Source organism: Anomaloglossus baeobatrachus, chromosome 4, assembly GCF_048569485.1.
Source record: "Anomaloglossus baeobatrachus isolate aAnoBae1 chromosome 4, aAnoBae1.hap1, whole genome shotgun sequence".
In the NCBI taxonomy this organism is placed as follows: domain Eukaryota; kingdom Metazoa; phylum Chordata; class Amphibia; order Anura; family Aromobatidae; genus Anomaloglossus; species Anomaloglossus baeobatrachus.
Genome location: NC_134356.1, coordinates 95674931 through 95698563, shown reverse-complemented (window position 1 = coordinate 95698563; position 23633 = coordinate 95674931). Strand labels below are relative to the sequence as shown.

The window sequence follows — 23633 nt, the reverse complement described above, 5'->3', positions numbered from 1 at the left end:
GAAGGTGGGAGGGCCTGAACTAGCTCTGGCTGTCACATGACCGGAGCTCGTGCAGGCCCCACCCACCTCCTGGCTCCACCGCGCTCCTCTACACCGGAGGAAGTGACTGCTATCAAGGCAGGTAAGTAGGGGACCCTGCAGAGAAATCACAGGAATAATTCACATGCTGCAGATTTTTCCGCAGGGAAATCCGCATTATTTCCGTTGTGGAAAAAACGCAGCATGGGCACAGCACTCCCCAAATGCCATAGAAATGGCTGGGGACTCGCTGTACTGCGGATTTTTTTAAAAATCCGCGGAAAATCACGGCAAATACCGCAAATTTTTTTGCAGCGTGGGCACAGCCTTACAGTTCTGTCCTTTCACCGCGCTCTGGAGGTAACTTGCTGTATATGTACTGTATACAATTGTACAGTACATACTACATAACATGTCTCAATTTGCATTTGTGGATACAGTATTGTACTTTCTGCTAACCAGCACCGCACATTGCTTGTACTGTAATCTAATTGCCCATGCAGTATTCCTACCCCATATTTGTCTTTGTTCTGCCCTTATTTTGGCAATAATACATTTGGGGTCTTTTGTATTGTACTAGAATAAAGATTATCAAATTTATACATTTCTTACTATACTTTACCTCCCGCACTCCAATTCTATTGTAAGCTAACATTTTTAATGTACAGTAATTTTATATGACTACAGTCCATTATTGTGTTACTGTAATAAGTTTGTATAACTACGAAAAATGTGTGTGTGTTGTGGAACAAATTGTCTGTTTCAATTATTTCCTATGGGAAAATTCACTTTGATATAAGAGTAACTTTAACCCCTTCACGACCTTGGACGGATCTATCCGTCCAGGATCGTGTCGGGTTAAGCCCCGCCCCCTGCCGCGTGCAGGCGGCGTGGATCGGCACACATATCAGCTGTTTTCAACAGCTGACATGTGTGCCTACTAGCCGCGGGTGGAATCGCTTCCACCCGCGGCCATTAACCCCTTAAATCTTGCTGCCAAAGTCTGGCAGCAAGATTTAAATGCGCGCGGTCATGTTTGTTACTCACCGCCGCCCCCACCGGAAGTCACGTGTGTTATCACGTGACTATCGGTGGTTGCCATCGTAGCACAGGGTCATGTGATGACGCCTGCTGCTATGATGTTTCACTTTCATTTTCCCTCGGCCGAGAGCAGAGGGAAAACCAAAGTGACTGAATCTGCTGATTACAGCGGTATAGCTGTGATCAGCAGATAGCGATCAGCAATCGGATTGTTGATCGCTATAGCCCCCTAGGGGGACTAGTAAAATAAAAAAAAAAAGTAAAAAAAAAAGTTTTAAAAAATAAAAAAAAAAACAAAAAACCTAAAAGTTCAAATCACCCCCCTTTCCCCCCATTGAAAATTAAAGGGTTAAAAAATAAATAAATATACACATATTTGGTATCGCCGCGTTCAGAAATGCCCGATCTATCAAAATATAAAATCAATTAATCTGATTGGTAAACGGCGTAGTCGCAAAAAAATTCCAAACGCCAAAATTACGTTTTTTGGTCGCCGCAAGTTTTACGCAAAATGCAATAACAGGCGATCAAAACGTAGCATCTGCGCAAAAATTGTACCATTATAAACGTCAGCTCGAGACGCAAAAAAGAAGCCATCACTGAGCCATAGATCCTTAAAAATAAGAACGCTACGTGTTTCGGAAAATGGCGCAAAACGTGCGCCACTTTTATTGGACAAACTTGTGAATTTTTTTAACCCCTTAGATACAAGTAAACCTATACATGTTTGGTGTCTACAAACTCGCACCGACCTGAGGCATCACATAGATACCTCAGTTTTACCATATAGTGAACACAGTGAATAAAATATCCCAAAAACTATTGTAAGATCACACTTTTTTTGCAATTTTTCCGCACTTGGAATTTTTTTGCCATTTTCCAGTACACTATATGGTAAAACTTATGGTTTCATTTAAAAGTACAACTCGTCCCGCAAAAAACAAGCCCTCATATGGCAAGATTGATGGAAAAATAAAAATGTTACGCCTCACGGAAGAAGGGGAGCAAAAAACAAAAACGCAAAAACGGAAAGTGCCCGGGGGCTGAAGGGGTTAAGAGCACACTCCCTGAACAAATTAGGCTCATAATCCAAGGTTCCACCGTATATGTTCCACCTTGAGTCAAAAGCCAAGGTAGAGGATCAACAGTGTAAGCGCTACATGTGCCACCATTACTATTATGCAGACAGAAATGTAGACAGAAAAAAAAAATAAAAAACACGAAAAAGGAAAAAAAAAAACCCAAGGGATTAGGTACTGATATGTGCTGCAGATTTCTGAAGGGAAAAAGAAGGGAATTTTGTTTACTTACCGTAAATTCCTTTTCTTCTAGCTCCAATTGGGAGACCCAGACAATTGGGTGTATAGCTACTGCCTCCGGAGGCCGCACAAAGTACTACACTTAAAAGTGTAAGGCCACTCCCCTTCTGGCTATACACCCCCCCGTGGGAGCACGGGTCCCTCAGTTTTAGTGCAAAAGCAAGAAGGAGGAAAGCCAATAACTGTTTCAAAAACAAATTCAATCCGATAAACAATATCGGAGAACGTAACTTAACATGAACAACATGTGCACCCGAAAAACAAATACCCTAAGAAAAAACAGGGCGGGTGCTGGGTCTCCCAATTGGAGCTAGAAGAAAAGGAATTTACGGTAAGTAAACAAAATTCCCTTCTTTTTCGCTCCTAATTGGGAGACCCAGACAATTGGGACGTCCAAAAGCAGTCCCTGGGTGGGTAAAAGAATACCTCGTGATCGGGCTGTCAGGCAGCCCTTTCTTACAGGTGGGCCACCGCCGCCTGCAGGACTTGTCTACCTAGGCTGGCATCCGCCGAAGCGTAGGTATGCACCTGATAATGCTTGGTGAAAGTGTGCAGACTCGACCAGGTAGCCGCCTGGCACACCTGCTGAGCCGTAGCCTGATGCCGTAATGCCCAGGACGCACCCACGGCTCTGGTAGAATGGGCCTTCAGTCCAGAAGGAGTCGGAAGCCCAGCAGAACGGTAGGCGTGAAGAATTGGTTCCTTGATCCACCGCGCAAGGGTGGATTTGGAAGCTTGCGACCCTTTATGCTGACCAGCGACCAGGATAAAGAGTGCATCCGAACGGCGCAGAGGCGCCGTGCGGGAAATGTAGATCCTGAGTGCTCTCACCAGGTCCAACAGATGCAAACCCTTTTCAAATTGGTGAACTGGATGCGGACACAAAGATGGTAAAGTGATATCCTGATTGAGATGAAAGGAAGATACCACCTTGGGAAGAAACTCTGGAATTGGACGCAGTACTACCTTGTCTTGGTGAAACACCAGGAAGGGAGATTTGCAAGATAACGCCGCCAGCTCTGACACTCTCCGAAGAGACGTGACCGCCACCAGAAAAGCCCCTTTCTGTGAAAGCCGAGAAAAGGAAATCTCCTTCATAGGCTCGAAAGGTGGCTTCTGGGGAGCAATTAGAACCTTGTTCAGATCCCAGGGTTCCAATGGCCGCTTGTAAGGGGGAACGATATGACAAACCCCTTGCAGGAACGTGCGTACCTTAGGAAGTCGCGCCAGGCGCTTCTGAAGAATACGGATAGCGCAGAGACTTGTCCTTTAAGGGAGCTAAGCGACAAACCTTTTTCCAACCCAGACTGCAGGAAGGAAAGAAAAATAGGCAATGCAAATGGCCAGGGAGAAACTCCCTGAGCGGAGCACCAAGATAAGAATATCTTCCACGTTCTGTGGTAGATCTTGGCGGAGGATGGTTTCCTAGCCTGTCTCATGGTGGCAACAACATCATGAGATAAACCTGAGGTCCCTAGGATCCAGGACTCAATGGCCACACAGTCAGGTTCAGGGCCGCAGAATTCAGATGGAAAAACGGCCCTTGAGACAGCAAGTCTGGACGGCCTGGTAGCGCCCACGGTTGTCCTACCGTAAGATGCCACAGATCCGGGTACCACGACCTCCTTGGCCAGTCTGGAGCGACGAGAATGGCGCAACGGCAGTCGGACCTGATTTTGCGGAGCACTCTGGGCAACAGTGCCAGAGGTGGAAACACATAAGGTAGTCGGAACTGCGACCAATCCTGAACTAAGGCGTCTGCCGCCAGAGCTCGGTGATCGTGAGACCGTGCCATGAAAACCGGGACCTTGTTGTTGTGCCGTGACGCCATCAGGTCGACGTCCGGCATCCCCCAGCGGCGACAGATCTCCTGAAACACGTCCGGGTGAAGGGACCATTCCCCTGCGTCCATGCCCTGGCGACTGAGAAAGTCTGCTTCCCAGTTTTCCACGCCTGGGATGTGAACTGCGGATATGGTGGATGCTGTGTTTTCCACCCACGTCAGAATCCGCCGGACTTCTTGAAAGGCTTGCCGACTGCGTGTTCCCCCTTGGTGGTTGATGTACGCCACCGCTGTGGAATTGTCCGACTGAATCCGGATCTGCTTGCCCTCCAGCCACTGTTGGAAGGCTCGCAGAGCAAGATAGACTGCTCTGATTTCCAGAACATTGATCTGAAGGGTGGACTCTCTCTGAGTCCACGTACCCTGAGCCCTGTGGTGAAGAAACACTGCTCCCCACCCTGATAGGCTCGCATCTGTCGTGACCACCGCCCAGGATGGGGGTAGGAACGACTTTCCTTTTGACAATGAGGTGGGAAGAAGCCACCATCGGAGAGAGTCCTTGGCTGCCTGAGAGAGGGAGACATCCCTGTCGAGGGACGTCGACTTCCCGTCCCATTGGCGGAGAATGTCCCATTGTAGAGGGCGCAGATGAAACTGCGCGAAAGGGACTGCTTCCATTGCTGCCACCATCTTCCCTAGGAAATGCATGAGGCGCCTCAAGGAGTGGGACTGGTTCTGCAGGAGAGATTGCACCCCTGTCTGCAGAGAGCACTGCTTGTCCAGTGGAAGCTTCACTATCGCTGAGAGAGTATGAAACTCCATGCCAAGATATGTTAGTGATTGGGTCGGGGTTAGATTTGACTTTGAAAAGTTGATAATCCACTCGAAACTCTGGAGAGTCTTCAGTGCCACGTCCAGACTGTGTTGGCATGCCTCTTGAGAGGGTGCCTTTATAAGTAGATCGTCCAAATACGGGATCACGGAGTGACCCTGCGAGTGCAGGACAGCTACTACTGCTGCCATGACCTTGGTGAAGACCCGAGGGGCTGTTGCCAGCCCGAAAGGTAACGCTACGAACTGCAGGTGTTCGCTTTCTATAACGAAGCGTAGAAAACGCTGATGCTCTGGCGCAATCGGCACGTGAAGATAAGCATCTTTGATGTCTATTGATGCTAAGAAATCTCCTTGAGACATTGAGGCTATGACGGAGCGTAGAGATTCCATCCGGAACCTCCTGGTTTTTACGTGTTTGTTGAGCAACTTTAGATCCAGGACGGGCCGAACGGACCCGTCCTTCTTTGGCACCACAAACAGATTGGAGTAAAAACCGTGACCTTGTTCCTGAAGAGGAACGGAAGTCACCACTCCTTCCGCCTTTAGAGCGGCCACCGCCTGCAGCAGAGCATCGGCTCGGTCGGGCGGTGGGGAAGTTCTGAAGAAACGAGTTGGAGGACGAGAGCTGAACTCTATCCTGTACCCGTGAGACAGAATGTCCTTCACCCAACGGTCTTTGACCTGTGACAGCCAAATGTCGCCAAAGCGGGAGAGCCTGCCACCGACCGAGGATGCGGAGAGAGGAGGCTGAAAGTCATGAGGAAGCCGTCTTGGTAACGGTTCTTCCTGCTGTCTTTTTTGGGCGTGACTGAGTCCGCCAAGAATCTGAGCCTCTCTGATCCTTTTGAGTCCTTTTGGACGAGGAGAATTGGGACCTGCCTGAGCCTCGAAAGGACCGAAAACCAGACTGACCCCTCCTTTGTTGGGGCTTGTTTTGTCTGTGTTGAGGTAAGGATGAGTCCTTACCCTTGGAGTGTTTAATGATTTCATCCGAACGCTCCCCAAACAATCGGTCGCGAGAAAAAGGCAAACTGGTTAAGCACTTCTTGGAAGCAGAATCTGCCTTCCATTCTCTCAACCACAGGGCTCTGCGCAAAACCACGGAGTTGGCTGACGCCACCGCCGTACGGCTCGTAGAGTCCAGGACAGCATTAATCGCGTAAGACATGAATGCAGACATTTGAGAGGTCAATGGTGCCACCTGCGGGGCAGATGTACGTGTGACCGAGTCGACTTGTATAAGCCCAGCTGAAATGGCTTGTAGTGCCCATACGGCTGCAAAAGCTGGCGCCAACGACGCTCCAATAGCTTCATAGATGGATTTCAGCCAGAGCTCCATCTGCCTGTCAGTGGCATCTTTAAGTGCCGCTCCATCTTCTACTGCAACTAAAGATCTAGCTGCAAGCCTGGAGATTGGAGGGTCCACCTTGGGACACTGGGTCCAACCCTTGACCACGTCAGGGGGAAAAGGATAGCGTGTATCTTTAAGCCGTTTAGAAAACCGCTTCTCAGGATAAGCGTGGTGTTTCTGGATTGCATCTCTAAAGTCAGAGTGGTCCAGAAAAGTGCTTAATTTACGCTTGGGATATCTGAAATGGAATTTCTCCTGCTGTGAAGCTGCCTCCTCCGCAGGAAGAGCTGGCGGGGAAATATCTAACATCCTATTGATGGACGCTATAAGATCATTCACTATGGCGTCACCATCCGGTGTATCCAGATTGAGAGCGGTCCCAGGATCAGAATCTTGATCAGTTACATCCGCCTCATCACCCATAGATTCGTCCCGCTGGGATCCTGACCAGTGAGACGAAGTTGAGGGCCCCTCATAACGAGCCCGCTTAGGTTGTCTGGGACTGTTGTCTGAGTCAGAATCGTCACCCTGGGGTGCATGTGACACCCCCGGAGCTTGGAAGTGTTCCAGCTGAGGGGGACCAGGGAGCAATGATGCCACAGTGTCCATGGTCTGAGTTACTGGTCTAGACTGCAATGTTTCAAGAATCTTTGACATGGTCATAGACAATCTGTCAGCAAAAGCTGCAAACTCCGTTCCTGTCACCTGGACAGCATTCACAGGTGGTACACTCTGGGTCACGTCCGGCAGAGGCCCCGGCTGTGCAAGTTGCACAGGGGCCGAGCACTGCACACAATGGGGGTCAGCCTGCCGGTAGAGCAGCCCCACATGCGGTACAGGCAGCCTATAATGTCTGTGCCTTGGCACCCTTGCGTTTTGCGGACGACATGCTGTTGCCTCCTTGTAATCTAGGAGGGTATATAGCCGAGAATCACCAGCGACCGTACAGTACAAAGTATTTGCAAACACAAAATACTCAGTATACAAACGGCACAAGTGGGGGTGAGCCCTTGAGGGCTGCTTACCGCCCGCTGAACAGCGGGTATGAGGCCGTAGAATCCCGTGTCTGGGTCTCCCCGTCTCCCCTCTGCAGCTCAGCGTGCAGGCAGGAATGGCTGCCGGCGTTCAGTGAAGAGGGGCGGACCGTGGGCGTGCCACAAACAAAGTGCGGGAAACTGCGTCCTACTGTGCCTGGTGTGAGGGCTGGAGTATGTAAAAAAGACTCCAGCCCTCAGCGCTGATGCTCTGTACAGCGTCCCGCCCTCCTCCTGACTGGCAGGTGCGGAGGCGGGAACGAACGAACTAGGCCGCAAAAGCCGGGGACTGTAGTAATAAGCGTGGCCGTGATATATGCACGGTCAGCGCGGAAGTCCCCGGCGCACCACAAGTCCCAGCCGCGTCGCAGTCCCAGCGGCCGGCGCGACCGTTCTCCCTGAGTCTACCCACTCAGCTAAGCTGAAGTGAGGAAATGGCACAAGCGCAGCAGCGCTGTTGTCCCCGGCGCACTAACACACCCAGCAATGCTGCGGTGTGCGCGCGTATGCACGGGGACACAGAGTACCTTGACGGAGCAGGGCCATGTCCCTGACGATACTCAGCTCCATATCCAGCGGCTTCTCCAGGGGCTGTGGATGGAGCACGGTCTCAGTGCCTGGAGACCGGTAAAATCCCACTTCGCCCAGAGCCCTAATGGGGATGGGGAAGGAATCAGCATGTGGGCTCCAGCCTCCGTACCCGCAATGGGTACCTCAACCTTAACAAGCACCACCGACAGAAAGTGGGGTGAGAAGGGAGCATGCTGGGGGCCCTGTATGGGCCCTCTTTTCTTCCATCCGACATAGTCAGCAGCTGCTGCTGACTAAATAGTGGAGCTATGCGTGCGTGTCTGACCTTCGCACAAAGCAAAAACTGAGGGGGGGTGTATAGCCAGAAGGGGAGGGGCCTTACACTTTTAAGTGTAGTACTTTGTGCGGCCTCCGGAGGCAGTAGCTATACACCCAATTGTCTGGGTCTCCCAATTAGGAGCGAAAAAGAAAAAAGTACACTTTAAAACTTTATTAGGTTCCTGGAGCCGATCTCCGTCCCACATACCAAGTCTGCTTTTCTTATGGAAAAGTATAGAGAACAAATTAAGCTTCACATTCTTAAGTACTTTGTTCACATGTTTATTATGAAAAAAAGAAAAAAAAAATTGCTGCCTTAGATTGCAATGGTAACAGAAAGTGATCTGTCAAAACTATCCTTAAACAATGAAGAGTGACAGAAATAATGCACATGGGGAGAAAAAAAAAAAAAAATATAAGACTGGGCGAAGGTGGATATATTAAAAAAAAAAAAAGTTAAATTAGTTTTCCCTGAAAATAAACACATTTCTGAAGTCACAGAAGAGGCAATGAAGGCCTTGGTACGTATTCTTAAAAGGTCCTTAAATCCCTTCACACCGACGGAGGAAGCCCCAAAAGGCTGCAAGCCCCCCCAGGGAGCTAAAGGGTTTCCCAGACTGTCTATCCTTATCTACAATCATGCCGAGTAAAGCTATTGCTAAATGGAGAGTTAAATTGGATTCACGAGTTGTTAATGTTTACATCTTAATTTTGTCGCAGTCTGAGAAAGCAAAAAGGAACTACATGTAGTGCTATGCCTGAAAACTGGGTTTCGTTTTCTTTGACAGACGGACGTGTCACTTCAGCATGCAATGAACGGGTCTTTTCCAATGTGGTCACGGGCTGTTGAGATGAGAGGCTTTGCTTTTGTATATGGCACATCTTTTGGTCCATTTGAGAACAGTACATGTGTGACAAATGCTCTCTCCTGACTGAAGTTACTGCTCTTCTCGGCTCCCAAGACAAAAATCCTGCTTGTGGCAATACTGTACAAGTGTAAAATTCCACTTAAAGGAAGTAGTCTGGGGTGCGACGAGTCACGTGTGGTTCTCCTCTACGGGGTGCTGGGTCAAACTGCAAGCTGGAGGCGGAAAGAAAAATATTACCATGAAAGCCAAGAAAGTATCCAAAGCTGCACACTGCTCTGCCCATCCATACAAAGTACAAATCCCTGCTCACCTAGACACTGGTCACAATGGCAGATGTAAAGTTTGTTTGGGTTAAATCGGATGGTCCACAAAATAACACTGGAGTTGACAAAAAAATAAATAAAATATGTACCGTATTTTTCGGATTATAAGACGCACTTTTCCTTCCAAAAATTTGTAAGGAAAATGAGGGGTGTGTCTTAAAATTTGAATGTAGTTTACCAGGCGATTGAGAGGGGTCTGTGCAGGGGCCGGCAGAGCTGCTGTGGGCGGCAGCGGCCGGTGACATACAAGCCATTCTGATGATGTCAGTAGTAAGGACTTCAAATAATGGCGCCCAGAATCCGCGAAGGCGCAGATTGAGATCTAGGCTCAAAAGCTTCATCTGCGCACACACTGCCTTCGGGCGCCATTTGTTTGAAGCACATCTTCAGAATAACTCTTGCCTCGCCACCCCCTTCACAGAGCAGAGCCAGCGCGGGGCCAAGGCAGAGCCAGCGCGGGGCCAAGGCAGAGCCAGCGCGGGGCCAAGGCAGAGCCAGCGCGGGGGCCAGGGCAGAGCCAGCGCGAGGCCAAGGCAGAGCCAGCGCGGGGCCAAGGCAGAGCCAGCGCGGGGCCAAGGCAGAGCCAGCGCGGGGCCAAGGCAGAGCCAGCGCGGGGCCAAGGCAGAGCCAGCGCGGGGCCAAGGCAGAGCCAGCGCGGGGCCAAGGCAGAGCCAGCGCGGGGCCAAGGCAGAGCCAGCGCGGGGCCAAGGCAGAGCCAGCGCGGGGCCAAGGCAGAGCCAGCGCGGGGCCAAGGCAGAGCCAGCGCGGGGCCAAGGCAGAGCCAGCGCGGGGCCAAGGCAGAGCCAGCGCGGGGCCAAGGCAGAGCCAGCGCGGGGCCAAGGCAGAGCCAGCGCGGAGCCAAGGCAGAGCCAGCGCGGGGCCAAGGCAGAGCCAGCGCGGAACAGAGCAGCACAGAGCAGAGCCTGAAGCCCCGGAACAGCGGTAAGTCACCACCAGATTATAAAACAGAAAACATTTTTTTCCCATGAATTTGGGGTGCGTCTTATAAAACGAAGAATATGGTATATATATTCCCATGAGATAGATATATATAATATATATATTTTATATTATATCTATCCTGGGCCAGCGGCCATGACTACAGAGCTAGATAGAGCCTTGCAAACCTCCTGTGAGCTTTGTATTCCCCAACAACTCTCTGATTACTATGCCACCATAATGTCTTATGTAATGACATCATGGCTGCCTGCTATAGAGAAGTGGTGTCGGGAATGTCACCTACGGCGAGGATCACATTGCTCTTACACACAGATGGGGTCCTGTTGATACATTTGCTCATCACTTAATCATGGGTTTGGAGATAAATGGATCATTACTAGAAGTTTCCCCAATGATCACCAGAACAGGGGTCTTTGATGAAAAGAGCAATGGTCACATGCACACTACCACTTAACTCAAAAGTCGTGACTAAAACAGATGGCCAGATACATAAAGTGGCAGTGCGTACATGACCAGTGTTACATTGACATAAGGGACACGTTGCGAGCACTACCATGCTCGAGTGCTCATAATCAGTTGGATGCTCAGATGGGCACAACTCAAGTACCCAAATAAAAGTAAGTCAATAGAAACCTCAAGCATTTTTCCAGGAAAATGCTCAAGTTCCCCATTGACTTCCATTATACTCTGGCACACAAGTCACGCCCATTCGAGCATCTAACTTCATTACGAGTGCTGAGCATGGTAGTGCTCGCTCATCACTAGTTATAGGTATTGGTGGGAGTTTCCACATCAACTATCCAACAGAGAATTGTTTTTTTCATGGATTACCACTAATTTACCACTCTTGTGTAAGTATACTGTCCCTCAGGGTCACCCCTCACATCCCCCATTCTCACACCCTCCTCTGACATATATACCTGCATCCTGAGATATTAAACGCTCACTACTGTAGGGCAAATAGCTGGACTACAGCAAGCCAAGTCTACTAGTTATAGTATATATAAAAGGCTAATGAGGAAACTTTCTGTAGGTTGTCATACTCACAATGAATATTTCAGAGTATCATCAAGTTCCATTATTGCAGCCTGGTTACCACAGCGGTAACAATAATTTGGAGCACTAAAAATAGTCACTACATTTCGGTCATGGCACCAGTTGTATCCCTGAAATCAGAGGACAGATGGTTAGAGATTGTTATGTATAATAACTAGGAATACAGAAAAGCAGTGGGCAGAAACTAATCTAGGATTCTCGGATTAAGTCATTAAATCATTGTACCTCCATCACCAACTGATGAGCTCTAGAAACCAAGGTAAGGCCATTGGCATGGTTGAATGTTTCAGAGATGTCTTGTCCAAATGTGTATCCAGCACCTCTAGGAGAAATACCCCAGCCTCCCCGGTCATCAGGATCGGACCATAGCAAGTCACACATTGGGCCCTGAAAGAGCAAAAGTGGAAAACGTCAAATTACAATGCAACAAGCGCACACATACGAGCAAACAGATTGGGCCCATTCACAAACTGGCTTAACAGCTTCCCCTTGAGAAAAGCATCCAGTTCAGACATGTAAAGGTGGATAACTAAAAAGTGATCAAAATGGATTGTGGCATTTAAGGGGTTAAACTTCGAGCTGAGCGAGTAGCTAACTATTCGTATTTGCTGTACTCATAACGAGTACTGTATAATACCCACATACTCATTTCGAATAACGTGTGCAATGCAAGTCAATGGGGAATACTCAATGTAATGAGTAACTCAAATCCCGTACTATTCATGCAACTAACAATAGTGCTGAATTCAGGTTACTGGTTACATTGCGAGTATTCCCCATTGACTTACGTTCTGAATAGCATGTGCAATGCATCAGACAGAACTCATGAGTATAGAGTATGAATAGTTAGGTACTCTCGCAATTCTAGTTAAACTACATTCACATTCTCCTTGAAGCACAGCTGCTCTGAATACTGTACATCGAGGTCAGGATGCCATAAAGCATTTAACCTTTTGGCACAGAGGGGACTTTAGGGAATTTTTATAAGACACATACCTCGTGTGGGACTTCCTGAAGACGATCAAGTGCTCGGATATGATCCAGTGTATCTATTGAAGGTGACAATCCACCGTGTAAACAGAAGATCTGTGGATGAAGGACAGAATTATATCCCATGTTTTTTCCCATAGTTTAGTAGTGATACTGTCTAGAACTTTTTTTTTTTTATTGGTCAGTATTTGTAGGGTTCAAGAGGTTAAAGCTTGGGCCCACCGTCAAAGGCATTGTATACTGACTAGAATATCAAGCACCCTCTAATAGAAGGATGACCAGCAGGAAATAATAGGACCACTCGTAGCACACTGTCATATAGCCAAAGTTTAAAACCCTGCAATGGGAGATAGACGACGGAAATATGGACAAGACTCAAGTGATATATAACATACCAAAAAGATGGGCGGCTTCTAGCAGAAAATGCACTTGACACACATACCATAAAGCCTCATCCCTTACACTGCACAACCCCCAAGTCATAAATACAGCTATGACTGGAAGAGACCAGCGTCAGCAGTCTTTAATGAAGGGCTCCATGAACTCAACCTAGAACACCCCAATTTAAAAGGGGTTGTCCAGGAATTATACACTGATGACCTATCCATAAACATCACATCTGTGGAGACCTCTCAATGATCAGCTGTACACAGCAACAGCAGCAGACAGATATACAGTGTATAGAGCCAGAACAGCGCTCTACACTACAGTGGCCAATCTCAGGTACTGCAGCTCACATTCACTATAATAGGACCTGAACTGGAGTACCCGAGAGTGGCCACAATGTAGAGAGCAGGGCTGTTCTGTCTCCATCAATACAGCCCACCTGGTCACAGCAGGACAAGATGGCAAGGTTTTCAGATGATTGTATTATAAAGGTAATGATCAATCTTCCTAGGCAACAGGACATTTTTCATGATAGTGAGCTCCAAGTCATTGGCTTCCCTTCCCACATCCTTGGCTAAGTCATGGTTTCATATTATAGGCTCTTAAATGGATGATTGATTCATTATAATCCTCCCTCTGTCACATCCCCATGATTGTGGGATTTATAGCGATGCACCGTATTAGTCCAATTAAAGAGGAACAAACCTGATCAGGAACAAAACTGACCCATTAGGAACAACTTTTACTAAAACACTCAACACTAGCAATCCGCTGACCCTACAACTACACAGGTATCACCAGGGGCTGGCCATATACAAGTACAACAAAAGATGCACAACACAATGTAGGGGGACTAACTGCTATCTATAATACCTTATAGAATGAAGGGGAGCAATGCATTAACAAGAGTAGGAACTAACCCTCTAGAAATGGACATTGTGTACGTCTGGACAGAAAATGTATAGAAAACCATCAGTGCCTGTAAGAAGTCTAGCTATATGAAGTGGCCCCCTCCTCAGAACCTTACCTGGCCATCCACTAAGGCAGTTAACGGAAGGTAATCAAATAGATCGGTGAAGTATTTCCAGACGTTTGCATTTCCATATTTTCTTAAACATTCATCATAAAACCCATATACTTGTGTGATCTGCCTGCTTTCGTGATTCCCCCTTAGAATTGTGATACGTTCACGATATCGAACCTGGGAAGAAAATAATGCAAAATGTTACAAAAGACGAAATATGATCTTCAGCAACTTCCTAGTGAAGTCCAGCATGTTTCCAGTGGGACAGACAACCTAGAAAAATGAAGGTCACATTTCTAAAACAATTCCAGGTAGGATTGACAAGGCCAAGTACAGACACTCATACCTTTAGTGCAACAAGTAGCGTTACAGTCTCCACAGAGTAGTAGCCTCTATCCACATAGTCTCCCATAAATAAATAATTTGTATCTGGCGATTTGCCGCCAATTCTGAACAACTCCATGAGGTCGTGAAACTGTCCGTGAACATCTCCGCAAACTGTTACCGGGCATCGCACTTCTTGAACGTTTGATTCTTTTGTCAAAATTTCTTTTGCCTGTAACACAATATAACCTGGTTAATGGGACATCCAGGATTTATATCAGCAAATCCCACCAAGGACAATATCTACAAGAAGCGTGCTTGGGTTTCCTCCCACACTGCAAAAACCTACTGATAGGGAATGCAGATGGAGAACCTCAATGGAGACCGTATTAATGTCTGGAAAGAGCTGTGGAGTAGGATGGCGCTTTATAAGAGCAAGAGAAAATTGTGACCAAAATCCACATTCAACAAACGCAGGTTAAAAAAGTATTCCTCAATAACACCAGTGCACCAGAACTCAGTTTTTAGTATTTAATGTGCAAAGCCATCACAGCAGTACAATCAGAAGTCACGCTGATTGTAGACCAGTGAACATGCCCACTTTATGGTAGAATGGATCCTGCAAAGATCCGCTGGGGAAAAAGTTCTGCAAAGAACAGTTTTAAATAATGGATTTCTGCCGGCTCCAGGTTTTTAACATTGGACACTATGGGGAATAGATCTGTTAACAGATTGCTATTTAGTAGTGATGAGCGAGTACCAAAAAGCTCAGGTGCGCGAGGCTCGGGCCGAGCATCCCAAGATACTCGTGTACTCGGCCCGAGCACCGAGCCCAATGTTATCCTATGGGAGACCCGAGTATTATTCTGAAATGACCCCCGGCAGCATGTAGAAACCATAACAATGTAAATTAAAAAAAACGTGCGTGTGTGTGTGTGTAAGCGTGCATATATATATATATATATATATATATATATATATATATATATATATATATATATATATATATATATACATACATATACACACACGCGGAGTGGAGTGCGGGAGGGGCCGTAGCCGAGCGGGGAAGTGTCGGGCTAAAGGCACGGTCATGCTGTGAGGGCCGGCCAATCACTGCAATTCCACAAATAACCGGGCTGTGGCATTGCAGTGGTCTGCCAGCCAATCCCTGCATAAGGGCTGGCTCTAAAAAGAGCGCCAACATGCAAAGATGAAGACCACGAGTACAGTACGAGTATCGCAAAATTACTCGGTCCCCGCCGAGTAGCCCGAGTACAGTGATACTCGTGCGAGTACAGAGTAGTGACAAGCATACTCGCTCAACACTACTATTTAGTCATCAGTTATTCTTGCGTTCGTAACGGATCAGTTTCTTTCTTACAGAATCCATTACAAATAAGAGATAAATAGAAATCAGTTAACGGATCCGTACTCCATAGACTCCAATGTTGAAACTGAGCTGGCAGAAATCATTTTGCCAAGGGATCTCTGCAAGATCTGCTTTAAAGGATGGTTAGAGGACATGTGAACTCAGCCTTAAAAAGGCAATCCGTCAGTCAAATCATGTAGCCCAAACCACAGGCAGTATGCATCAGTCTGGCTGCACAGCTAGGCATGTTACCCTGAAACTCCAGCGTTTCAGAAAACAAAACTGCTTTAAGATCTGGCTAGGCAAAGACTAGTCTAGTCTGGCACAGCTGCCAACCGGCTTCTCGCTACTCTACACACTTGACCATAGGGAGAGTCCTGTCAATCACCTGGAGCGGTGTGGGAAGATGCTGGCCAGAGAAGTGCTGAACTAGCCTCCTCTCCCTATAGTCCTTGGCTAGATCTTTAAACTAGGTTTCCCTGAAACAGCAGAGTGTTACAAAGAAAAACATCTGGCTGCAATTGCCAGGATCAGATTAAGAGTACTTTCACGCTTAGCAACGCAGCATGTAACGTTAATTGCTTGCGTTAAAATGACGCCGAGCAGCAGATTCCGTTGCTTCCGTTAAATTTATAATGGCTCCCTATGGTGGCGGATTCCGTTGCAAAGTGCTTTACAACAGAATCCGCTGCTGGATTCCACTAATTTCTACTGAGCATGTCCAGAATGAAGGCCAAAAAAAAAAAAAAAAAGCCGACACATTCCGTTAGACGGACGCCTAACGGATCCGTTATTTCACAGGAATCAGCTAACTGATTCCTGTGAAATAACGGACCCGTTGCCACTGCAAAAATAACGGATGCGTCAAAACGACGCAGCGACGAACCCAGCAGATTTCACCCAACGCAAGTGTGAAACCAGCCCAAGGCCTAAGCCACACGGCATGAAAATCAGTGCGAGTGGAGTGCGATTAAAAAACGTATTCCACTAGGACCAATATTAGCCTGTGTGTCAGCGCACATGAGCTATTTTCGCAGGCCTAATCGGACCGAGAAAACAGTTTGCAGCATGCTGCGACTAATGCGAGACTCTCTAGCACCCCATTCAAGTGTACGATATTTAGCAAGCACGGTCCTCTAAAGAGAAGACAGGATTTGTTGGGTTCTTTGAGTACAGATTTAAGAAGCAATTAAAAGGACGTATCCACCCTTGATTATTAATTTCATGTACTTAATACTGGAGCGGTTCTAAGTCAAGTAACCACATCTATTGGTCAGAATTATAAACAGGGTCTACTGCAGTGGATGACTAGTCCTGGTCTACAAATCACTTTACCAGTGTAGCGCTTCATGTCTCCTGCAGAGGGATACAGAAGAATGAAGGACGTCCACGAGCCCTAACAAGCAACGAGTGTGGGGAAAACTGTTCTAGGACCCCTCAAATTTTTTTTTTTTAAAACACACGCAGTCAACTGATCATTGGAGAAAGTCCTACAAATTTTGGAAACCAAGACTCCACAATAGGTATGAGACCACCAACTTATCTGCTTAGGGAACATGAGGTAGCCAGACTAAAGTCCTCACTGCAGACAGGAGGACATGAAAATTGGATATTTGCCCTGGACACATGGGGCCAACAAAAACCAACAGATTTACTAGGGCTAAATACATGCAATCACTGACAGCTTAAAGGGTTAATCACATCTCAGGGCATCTATGACTTAACCACAGGATATAAAATGTCAGTGATACAGACTCATCCTGCAGGAACAGAAGCCATCCCGAGCACGGAGGAGTGGGCATACACATGGCTTCCTGCACTGACTTCTTGAGAGCTCAGTCTATTTTTGAGAAGTCAGTGATGTCAGCATGGCTCCGAACTTGTACAACTTATCCCTCCTCACCTAAATAAACTAAACAGATCTCTGCAGTGGGAAGACCCTAGAAAACCTGCACAAACCGAGGGGTGCTGGGAAACCACAGAGGTGAGACATGGAGCCAAGCACAAGCGCCGGTCACACCCAAAGGGCACCAAATTCCCATTCAGCGTGACATATCTGATGTGTGCCCTGACAGTGGGATAAGTGCCAGCCTGCAGTGTTATGTAACCTTCATATAGGAGGTGTACCTGCACATCCCACCGGTGTACAGCAGGACAATACGCAGTAATACCCCGACCCACAGGCTGAAACTGAGGTTAGGTGCAACTGGGTGCACAGGGTTAGGACTAACTAGTAATATATAAGAGGAGACTGGCAGAGCAGACATGAATAAGGCTATGTGCACATATTGCTTTTTTGTGCGCTTCTTTTCGACAATGTTTTGGCAGGAAAAACGCAGCAGAAAAACCACCCTCTCCTCTCGCCACCGGCCTGTCCTCACCTGCCCCTCTCCTTCCTTTCCTTAGACCATCGTCCCACCCTCACCACTGCCATCCTTCTTGCACCGAAGACTGCCCTCTCGTCCTCTCCCCCCCCTCACACTGCCGCCGGCCCCCGTCCACCTCTCCCCCCCCTCACAGCCGCCGGCCCGTCCACCTCTCCCCCCCCTCACAGCCGCCGGCCCGTCCACCTCTCCCCCCCCCACAGCCGCCGGCCCGGCCACCTCTCCCCCCCCCTCACACCGCCGCCGGCCCGGCCACCTCCCCCCCCCCTCACACCCGCCGCCGGCCCGGCCACCTCTCCCCCCCTCACAGCCGCCGGCCCGGCCACCTCTCCCCCCCTCACAGCCGCCGGCCCGGCCACCTCTCCCCCCCCCCCTCACACCGCCGCCGGCCCGTCCTCCTCGCCCCCCCTCACACCGCCGCCGGCCCGTCCTCCTCGCCCCCCCCCACTCACACCGCCGCCGGCCCGGCCACCTCTCCCCCCCCCCTCACACCGCCGCCGGCCCGTCCTCCTCGCCCCCCCTCACACCGCCGCCGGCCCGTCCTCCTCGCCCCCCCCCCCTCACACCGCCGCCGGCCCGTCCTCCTCGCCCCCCCCCCTCACACCGCCGCCGGCCCGTCCTCCTCGCCCCCCCCCTCACACCGCCGCCGGCCCGTCCTCCTCGCCCCCCCCCCTCACACCGCCGCCGGCCCGTCCTCCTCGCCCCCCCCCTCACACCGCCGCCGGCCCGTCCTCCTCGCCCCCCCCCTCACACCGCCGCCGGCCCGTCCTCCTCGCCCCCCCCCTCACACCGCCGCCGGCCCGTCCTCCTCGCCCCCCCCTCACACCGCCGCCGGCCCGTCCTCCTCTCCCCTCACACCGCCGCCGGCCCGTCCTCCTCTCCCCTCACACCGCCGCCGGCCCGTCCTCCTCTCCCCTCACACCGCCGCCGGCCCGTCCTCCTCTCTCCTCACACCGCCGCCGGCCCGTCCTCCTCTCCCCTCACACCGCCGCCGGCCCGTCCTCCTCTCCCCTCCTCACACCGCCGCCGGCCCGTCCTCCTCTCCCCTCACACCGCCGCCGGCCCGTCCTCCTCTCCCCTCACACCGCCGCCGGCCCGTCCTCCTCTCCCCTCACACCGCCGCCGGCCCGTCCTCCTCTCCCCTCCTCACACCGCCGCCGGCCCGTCCTCCTCTCCCCTCCTCACACCGCCGCCGGCCCGTCCTCCTCTCCCCTCCTCACACCGCCGCCGGCCCGTCCTCCTCTCCCCTCACACCGCCGCCGGCCCGTCCTCCTCTCCCCTCACACCGCCGCCGGCCCGTCCTCCTCTCCCCTCACACCGCCGCCGGCCCGTCCTCCCCTCCTCACACCGCCGCCGGCCCGTCCTCTCCTCGGGCCTCTCAGCGCATTCCTGCGGAGGGGGCGGGAGGAGCAGTCGCCGCCATCTTAGGAGCTGAGCGGCCATGAGCCGGCTAAGATGTCAGCGCCGCTCCAGTCCGCAGCCCCCGGTAGTGTGCGGCCCCTGGCGGCCGGTGATAGGCACATGCAGCATTGCACCGGCTGCGTCCATCACGTCCCCGCTCTCCCCGAGGCCTGGCTATGCTGGACCCTGCAGCCCCCGGTAGTCAGTGCCGGCATTACCTACCTTCTCACACAGCGTCTTCACCTGGCTCTCCGACAGTTGCTTACATTCATTCAGCTGCTCGATCCATTGATCCAGCTCCTTGGTGAACGCCTTCTCATCCATGCTGAGGAAGCCGGGCTGTGGCCGCTAGGCCGAGGAAGGACCGGGGGTGAAGAACAGAGGCTGCTGTCGCTGCGGTCAGAGGTGGTTAAATCTACCCGGTAACCGGCGCCGGCAGAAGTCGCGGTCTCAGCCGTGTGACAGCCCCGCCGTGGAGAGCAGTCCGGGAACGGGCAGCAGCCGGCACCTAATCAAATCCTAGATCCCGCAGAAAGCGCAGCTTCTCCTCGGAGCGCCGGCTCGTCACCTCCCAGCCTCTCCTGCTTCGCGTAATGGCCGCCGTGACGTCATGCACCCTCCTTTATCGCCATCACCTCCTCCCCGAGCTCGAGCCCAGCGCCCGCTCCAACGTCACTTCCGCCAGCCCCGCCCACCCACTTTCATTTATTGCAGGCCAGCACGTTGTGAGGGTGTGTGCTGTGACGTCAGCGCGTACAGGGCGCGCGGTGTGAGGCGCCTGCTGCCTTCCCTAGCTGACAGGCTGCAGCGTGGCAGTGCAGTGCAGTGCAGTGCAGTGCAGTGCCCACATGACGCTCTCACACTGCACAGTGGTGCTCTGCTGCCCTGACAATGCATTGTCTGTATGAGGGCTCACATCTGCGTGTATATTCCGTATGTCATGCGAGTGCCATTACTCTCGCCTAGCGGTCGTGCTCCGTGCGTTTCATTCTCGCACCCATAGACTTGCATGGCGGGTTTCGTCTGTTTTAGGCCTTCACACAACCGTGAAAATCACGCATGTTTTTCACGGACATGTCAAAGGTGCGTTTTGCCCTCCGTGAGCCATGTTTATGGCACTACGTGTGTGCTCTGTGTGTTATCCCTGATAACACACGGAGAACGGGAATTTTCTGCTCACCTGTCCCTGGCATTGCTGTCCGGTGTGCTGGTCTTCGGTCCTGACGACTCTCCGCTGCTGCTGCTTCCGGCCCACAGTGGAGTGAATATGTAATGAGCGTGGGTCGGAAGCAAATGACAGCAGTGGCAGAGACAGGAGGGCTGGAGAATAGAGACGGGCAGTCCGGCTCTTTTTGGTGATCCGGTTCCCATGGCTCCGCTCACCAAAAAGGGACGGATCTTTCAGATCGTTCTCGGCTCCTTATTAAATATGTGTTCACCCCAGGTGAACACATTTAAGATTATAGTAACACCGCTGGGGCCCTGACCACCCACAGCCAAACACCGCCCACTTACAAGTGACCAATTAGATTGTTGAGTGGGCGGGGTTTGGCCACGGGTGGGTGGGGTTTCAGCAGCGAAAAGAGCCGTTGAGAGATTTTAGTTGCTCTCCCTGGTGATCCGGCTCCTGTCGGTCATAGCAGGGAGCCGGATCTTTGTGTTGGATCGTTCACGACCGACACATCACTACTGGAGAAGGTGAGTATAGAAATTCCTTTTAATTCACAGACACTTGTGTTTTCTCCAGTGTGTGTCACATGTATCACATCCATGTGCGGTCTGTGTGATACCCGTGATGCTGGAGAAAAACGGACATGTGTACGTGTGGAGCACACGGGGACACATATGCTCCACATGGTCCATGGCAAAACACGCATGTGAGCGCAGACCCATTGATTTTAGTGGGTCTACGTGTTCCCGTGTCACCGGCATGTGAGGAAACGGACCAAACACGTACTGGAGATGTTAAGGACGTGACTCAACCGGTCACTTTTTGGATCTGACTGCTGTTTCAAATTATAATGTCATGAGTGCACGCGAGACTAAATAACGTACAACGAGTCAGTTATATCTATCTCCATGACTGGCACTGACCAGGACTGGTCTTTATTGTTTGAAACTTCTATAGCTCTTAAGAAGTGGAGGGTGTATACAAAAGTTTAGTCCAATCAAGTATCGCAGGCTGGACTCAGGACATATAGAAATTAGCATAGTCTCTTCCTGATTGGTCAGTGCAGGCTTAGGAATTCCTTTGTTCATCATCTCCTTTGGGTGTGAACAGTATATGGCAGCCATCTTTAAGTTACATATATTGGTATATACTGGGTTTAAGGAAAATCACTAAATATGCAATATACATGTTAGTAAGGAACAAAAGCAATCATAAATATGTGTGTTAGTTTACATCTACTAAACTACATACCTGAGTCTATGAAATGGCTGAATTAAGTATTTCTGGTTACTTAATTCTTATCCTCAACAGAGACACGGACATGTGAAGGAGGCCTTAGGCTGGAGTGACGCTTGCAAGTGATCCACACGAGGTTAGCATAGAAATACATGAAGCTGACCCGCTCCTGGCAGGAGAGCTGCCGCTCCGGGAAATGCTATGTGTTCCTCCCGCAAGTAATGAGCCGGTTTATGTGCTTGACAGCTTGCATTGGCATTCATTTTACTTATATAGCACCATTATTTCCACAGACATAGTCACCGTCCTAATCGGGGCTCACAATCCATATTCTCTATCAGTATGAAACAGCGTGCCCCATACAAACACGTGGAGAACATACAAACTCCTTGCAGATGTTCTTGGTGGGATTAGACCCCAGAGCTGCAAAGAAACAGTGCTAACCACTGAGCCTCCGTGCTAATAAATTACTCTTTAATGGGAATCTGTCACCATTTTCTTCAGTATTGACCCAATAGTATCATCTTCTGCAGCTTATGGGCTGTATTCTATGAAGGTGCACCTTGTTCCTGACTACCCTTGCAGACCCCAAAAATAACTTTATAAAATCTGACCACGACGTACACAAATGACCTGTTCTGGTTGGATGGGCGTGCTCTTTTTTGCGGCTCCTGTACCCTCCTGCTGGCGATAACCAATAACCTGTACCGTAGCTGTCGATAACGGTATCACTTTGCACAGTTCCGTACGGTTGGACTGCCATGGAGGTGGGACTTCCTCTTCTTTGGCGTTCTGTGCTGCAATTGACTATGGCATGATAAATAAAGGGATTGTTTTTGATGCTGTGCTTGTCCTCGCTGTGGCCACAACACATTTACAGTTCAATAATCAAGCTCTACGGTCACAATGGGATGGGTTCTTAGCACACAATTAATAGGATCCTGTTTGTGACATAAAAAAAGTTGTCGTGTACCATGCACTATGTGGGGTGCGTTAGTTACGCCACGATACCAATGACAAAAACAAGAAAACAAATAAAAAGAAAAGAGAGTTCATGATTAATGATGAGCGTACCCAAACTGTAAAGTTCAGGGTTCGTACCAGACACCAAATGACCGTGCATCTACCCCGAATACGGACTTCTCAGGAAAGTCCATGTTATTGTTGAAAGGAAGCAAAATGGGGATTAGAACAGTACAGTTTTACTTACTGAGTCTCCCGTGAGGCTGTCACATTGCTTCAGGTCCGCTCATTTAAGTCTCATGAATGTGCACTGCTTCCCCCACCCATCTTCTGAGTCAGCGTCTGTGATTGGTTGCAGTCAGACTGCTGGCGTCTCTGATTGGTTGTGGAGTGTAAAAAATAAATAATTTGAAAAAAAGGAGTAGGATCCCCCACGTTTTCATACCCAGCACAGATATAGCAAGCGGCTGCAGTACCCACCTGTGTGCGTTATCTTGTCTGTGTATCAAAATATGAGGGACCCCATACGGATTTTTTTTTTTTAAATCATTTAAATAAATAATTTTAAAAAACAGCAGGCGGTCCCTCACAATTTTGATATCCAGAAAAGATAAAGCAGACATGGTTATTGGTCCCTTCCTATAACAGCAGCCCACAGCTTTTTTTTTTTTTTTTCCTCTTTACCATATGCTTGCAACCAAAAAATTGCTATTGGAATATTGCTTACCTTAATATGAATGGAATGCTAGATTAGTACATAATATCCATCTTTTATTGCATTTGGTATATTGTTGAAGGGAAAGCACATGTTATATATCTGTGGAAAGTTTTTTGTCGGATTATCACTATATCAGAGATCATATATCTCTTGAGGTATTTAATTATATCTATACTGCTATATGCAGAGTTTCTTGTTGGATCACTATATACTATATCTATAGTTA

The 23633-nt window shown here is 49.5% G+C and overlaps 1 protein-coding gene across 2 annotated transcripts; it reads right to left on the bottom strand.

Moving 5' to 3' along the window:
- Window positions 1–8495: 8495 nt before the first annotated feature.
- Window positions 8496–19935, bottom strand: PPP2CA (protein phosphatase 2 catalytic subunit alpha). Of its 2 annotated transcripts, none has more exons than XM_075344474.1 (7): window positions 19542–19935; window positions 14185–14394; window positions 13842–14015; window positions 12434–12523; window positions 11663–11824; window positions 11429–11547; window positions 8496–9310 (listed from the first exon to the last, which is right to left on the bottom strand). In XM_075344474.1, the coding sequence occupies exons 1-7, from the start codon at window positions 19641–19643 to the stop codon at window positions 9238–9240; spliced, it is 930 nt and encodes a 309-aa protein (XP_075200589.1). In that variant the 5' UTR covers window positions 19644–19935; the 3' UTR covers window positions 8496–9237. The 2 variants fall into 2 exon arrangements, with proteins under 2 accessions (XP_075200589.1, XP_075200590.1); XM_075344475.1 differs by lacking the exon at window positions 19542–19935 and adding an exon at window positions 17916–17998.
- Window positions 19936–23633: the final 3698 nt, after the last annotated feature.